This window comes from Lactuca serriola, chromosome 7 (genome assembly GCF_051521515.1).
Source record: "Lactuca serriola cultivar US96UC23 chromosome 7, Lser_US96UC23_V15, whole genome shotgun sequence".
Classification (NCBI taxonomy): domain Eukaryota; kingdom Viridiplantae; phylum Streptophyta; class Magnoliopsida; order Asterales; family Asteraceae; genus Lactuca; species Lactuca serriola.
In genome coordinates, this window is record NC_136414.1 from 81,461,901 (window position 1) to 81,467,028 (window position 5,128).

Below are 5,128 nucleotides of genomic sequence, written 5' to 3' on the forward strand. Positions count from 1 at the left end.
ACAAAAAATAAATTTGAAGTTTAATAAAAAAAACACAAAATATAAGTTTTTTTTTTAGATTAACCCCGACTTAATTATATGAAAATAACCTTATTTCCTTGATTTTCTCAATTTTCTCAATTAGATGGTTCTTCCTAAATTATTAAAAAAAACATATACACTTAAAAAATCAAGACATATCATTAATAAATCTTTTATGTAAAAAAACAAACCAGATGCCCCAAGCAATCCAATCGACCAATCCACATTATAATCAAAACTCTCGCCCAAAACCTTTTTCTTGCTCATGCAAACAAAAAATAACATGGCATAATAAATGTGAACCATATAATACCATCAAAATCTCAAATTCTTCAAACATTTCTCATGAAAAAAAAAACCAAGAAAATTGTAAAACTCCTTCAAGTATCAAGTTTCCCCCAAAAGCTCCATAATCACACAACACCATTAACAAAACACACTCCCAAACAAGATCATGGGGTGAAGTGAAAGTGAAACAAAAACCAGACTATACACCTATCATCTTTAGCTCAAACTCGACTTACACAGGAATCACATCATGATTTGAGGAGTCTTCACATCTCAAAATGACCCCATCTAGGCTTGAAGGAAGCATGCATCTATTCCATAGGCATCCAGTTGGAATTGGATCGGGTGGAGGCACTATCATTAATACATTATCGTTTCTTTGGACAACTCCCATCACGCTCACACTGCTTCCTTCTTTAATGTACCTATGTTACATGAAATTGATTTAGCAATTTTGGTCTTTTGATAAAAAAGGAATAATGAAATTGATTTCGATCAGTACTTTAACAAATAGTTTGAATTATCATATTTGATATTTAATTATTAATGAAATAAAAAAAAATGGACAAAGAAAGTGTTGGCAGGTCAACCTACCCAACTGACCCCTTTTGACATGACATAAGATTTAAGAAATTAACCATTTTGACCTTTTACCCAACTCACACATTATACTAAAACCCTAATAAAATATAAAAGATGGACAAAAAAAGTGTTGGCAGGTCAACCCTACCTAAGTGACCCTTTTGACCTACCCTAAGAATTCACTCATTTTGACATGTTACCCACCTAATCTCTGACATCATATAAAAAACGTAACGAAATATTAATAAATAAATTAGAGATTAGGGTTTCATACCCTTCTTTGAGTCGCATTACACGATCATCACTCGAGAGGTTTCTTTCAGCCAACCATCTTATGAATTGTGGGGACATATCTTTGTTGGATTGATCAATATCAATAACAGCAGATTCCTCCACATATGGAGTCACTCGGGCCCCATAACCAGTCTTCACTAATGCCCTTAACCCAGATTGGAAATCAGATATATAAAAATCCACCACATGCCTCTGCATATATATTCACAAAAGATTAAAATCAAAATTTTTTACACTATGGAAAAACAGCTATATGCTTATTTTAGCTACTTAACCATGTTCTATAGTGATTAAATTTAGCTATTGAGCTATTACATTTTAAGTATTTTGCTTTTAAGAAAATCTAAAAATGACTATTTTGACCCTTACTAACTAACCTCCATGGATCGGAGACCCCATGTGAAGCGACGATGTGTGGAGTTGGCAGCTTTTGAATCCCAGCCTCGGTATTCATATAAACTTGTGGATGTATAAACACATCTAGGAACCCTTTGAAATGATGACTCCAAAGGAACATTTCCACATGTAACAACCTTCAACAAATCAAGATTTTCTTAATCATGAAAAAGCATCTTTATGTTGGTGTCAAAATGCATTTCAAGAATATATAAATATAAAAAAACGAAGATACTATATTTAATCGACACATGTAGGAATGATGAAATGTATGCTAAATCGGAAGTCTAAGCAAAACAAATATTTGTATTATTCGAACCCTATTATTTAGTTCCATAACACAAATACATTTAGCAAATTTTATTGGAAAAAGAATCATGATAGTTTCCCATATTTAGTGTATTCTTCGTGACGGAAACAATTAGGTTGAACTTATTTAGTGTTAAAAATTACCTAATTTTATGATTACCTAATATTTATGGTATTTAGAAGACTAGAAATATTAACATACTACAGTAACGGAATACGCATATCATGTATATATGAAATGATAAGCTTACAACTTACATCATTGAAGTCTATTTATAGAAGTTAAATTACCAATATTTTTTTCAACATAAGGCATGCATGGATGGATATCATACATTAATAAAGTATGATATGTAAAGTAAAAATACCAAAATAAGACAAATAAATCTGCGTATGCATGTTGTTGAAAGCATAGACATCATAAGTTCTCCAGAAGCGAAAATTACAAAACTAACAACAAATGTTGAACATATGTGTGTTGTTGATAAACAACTAAACGTGAAAAACAACGATATATTTTCATTTATTCCTGTATTATAGCATCCTACTTTCATTTTCTTATTACGACATTGTACTTTCAATTTATTTTCTTATTAAGCCATGAACTTTGGAAAATCTACCCAATTATAGCACTGTACTTTCAAATTTCCTATATTAGGACATTATTCATTCAAAAATATCCCCAATTATAGGAATGAAAACTGTTTGTATTCAAATAATGTTCCTATATTCTGTAGATTTCTCAATGAACAATTTTGTAACTTGTAATAAGAACACATGAATGTAGGATGCTATAATAAACAAATCAACATTTCTATTTCTTGCATTTAACCCTAAAGTAAAATATACCAAAATAAAAAATGTAGAGTGTATGTATCATGTATGCATGCATGTGTTATATAACACACGCATACATAGATAATTATGTGTGTGTGTGAGAGAGAGAGAGAGAGAGGCATACCCCAGAAACCTTGACAAACTGTCCATCTTTTGCAGTTCTAAGCTCAGCATCCGGATACTCAGAAATAAACTTAATAACAGCTTTTCTACCAAAACAAGCATTCCATGCAAAACCCAAACTCACAATAGCAAAAAGAACAACAACAACCACCAAAAGAATCGGATTACCAACAGCTGCAAGTATAAAAACTGCAGCAATAAACCCCATCACAAACAGCAAAACAATCGACCAAAAAACCAACTTTGGAAAACTCCTAAAGAATGAATGTCCATCATCCTGGCTCAAATGAGTAACAGCTTGATTCTTAACCATTGATGTGCTCCTTGACTTAATCGACCCTGAAACATCCAATGGGCCCGATGACTTCCGGGGCCCACCCGATGAGTTAAGCGGGCCGGACAAAATCGGCCCGGAAGTCAACAGCCCGGTGGCAGGGAGAACCGGAGGGAGAGGACCGGAATTTTGCCTGGAGGCGGAAGTCAACCCGGTCAACCCTACGCCCTGTGGCCCGGATGATTTTCTTATCGGTTCTCCATGTTTGTTTAATGGGCCGGAGCTTGTTTTTTTTAAAGATGCTCCGGGGACATTTCCCGATAATGAACTCATTCTGTTGGTGTTTCCACCACCACCACCACCACCACCCATGGATCCTGTTCTTAATGGAGGATTGGCTAAATGGCCGGATTTTCTTGGCCTGGAACTGCCATGGTCGACATCGAACATCTTTCCGAGTTCGCCGGATTTTTTGATGTCACCGCCGGTGTAGGGGACGGCGGTGGAGGACATTGGCGGCGCTTTTTCTTTTGGTGGCTCCGGCCGCCCTGATACGTATAAACCATTGTTCAGTTGATGCGACGGGAATCGGGAACTCATTGGTGGAGATTTTGGGGGAAAAAAGCGGATTGGGATTTGAGAGTAGAAAGGGTGTTAAATGTTAATTAAACCTGCAAAACAATATATCACATTATATGCAATTGAAGAAGCATACGAAGCACTACATTACGATTGTGGGTTTACGCTTTATTAATAGAATCATATTACAAAATCAAGGTTATAAATAGATATGAGTCTTAATAATGAAGATTTTAATAAAAATGGAAATGATATGAGATCAGAAAACTTCTGATTTTCTTAGCACGTCTGCGCTGGAAAAACGATATCTTCATCAAATTAGGTGAATCTAACACAAATCAAGATCCAATTTGGAGTAAAACTATAATGAGTAGTATGAAATCAGAATCAATTAAAACAGGAAGATATATTTTCTATATTTAAATGCAATCTGTAACATTTTTTGGATCCCAAATCAGGTACCCCAAATTGTAAGGCTACCTAATGTGGAGATCGGAGCTGTTGTGCAAAAACACAAGCACATATACAGCAAGATACACCATTTTCAAATAATCAAAAGGTACAGCCAAATTGAGTTTCAAAATCGAGTTTTGGCAATTGGGTATTCTTCTACATTGAAATCCAAGTACGCAAAAAACACTAGATTTACCAAACGAAAAGATAATGTACCATCATTCTCGAATTGAAATCAAAAGCCCTAAGAACTTGTACCAAATTGAAAAGAGTAAGAATCAAGGGGCATGTACATGGAGCAGCGAGTGAGAAAATAGTATCTTTGCATACCTGGAGTGACGAAGTGTAAACATGGTTGATCATATGAGAGAGAGAGAGAGAGAGAGAGAGAGAGAGAGAGAGAGATTAAAAGTTAGTATAAAATGAGGTGTTTGTTTGTTTGCAAGGGCAACCAGAACGAAACTGCACTCTACTATAGTGGTGGTGTATAGTATATATGTATGCTCGTAATAACCCTGGCTTTTCTCTCACTTTGCTTTCTAACCGCTCCTTCTTACAAGATTGACATTTATGGCCCTTAATTAAATTTCATATCAGTTCAATTTCTTCATTTTTTTTTAAATCATCATTTAAAAATTTATTTTTCTACAGTAATGACATTTATGGTTTTTTTTTTTTTATACTGGTGTAAGGATATGGAACATACCGTGGATTAGATAGAGTGTGGTTTTTTTTTTCTTTGGATATGTCTTTGATCAATTTCATTTCAATATATTTTATACCAATTGATCACTACTATGACATATTAATTGATAGTGGTAAGTATATAATATGATTGGCAAAATCATTATATATGTTGCCTAGGGGTATAATATATATATATATATATATATATATATATATATATATATATATATATATATCCCTAATAAATAAAGATTTTTTTGCCACATGTCATATTCTTACTCATTT

The 5,128-nt window shown here is 33.8% G+C and overlaps 1 protein-coding gene across 2 annotated transcripts; it reads right to left on the reverse strand.

Annotated features, from left to right (window-relative positions):
• Positions 1-310: 310 nt before the first annotated feature.
• Positions 311-4,636, reverse strand: LOC145061621 (protein SHOU4-like). 2 transcript variants are annotated; one of them, XM_079009155.1, is made up of 5 exons: positions 4,487-4,636; positions 2,852-3,795; positions 1,563-1,718; positions 1,166-1,377; positions 311-734 (listed from the first exon to the last, which is right to left on the reverse strand). In XM_079009155.1, the coding sequence occupies exons 2-5, from the start codon at positions 3,722-3,724 to the stop codon at positions 542-544; spliced, it is 1,434 nt and encodes a 477-aa protein (XP_078865281.1). In that variant the 5' UTR covers positions 3,725-3,795; positions 4,487-4,636; the 3' UTR covers positions 311-541. The 2 variants fall into 2 exon arrangements, with proteins under 2 accessions (XP_078865281.1, XP_078865282.1); XM_079009156.1 differs by having other exon boundaries at positions 4,373-4,623.
• Between the last annotated feature and the right edge of the window lie 492 nt (positions 4,637-5,128).

What these genes read in the sequence shown, in the direction of transcription:
- LOC145061621 (XM_079009155.1), bottom strand. Translation starts at nt 3,724, where the DNA reads ATGAGTTCCCGATTCCCGTCGCATCAACTGAACAATGGTTTATACGTA. An exon ending in GGGGTCTCCGATCCATGGAG is followed by an intron (nt 1,378 to 1,562) that starts GTTAGTTAGTAA and finishes ATATATATGCAG; the next exon opens with AGGCATGTGGTGGATTTTTA. An exon ending in GTAATGCGACTCAAAGAAGG is followed by an intron (nt 735 to 1,165) that starts GTATGAAACCCT and finishes CATGTAACATAG; the next exon opens with GTACATTAAAGAAGGAAGCA.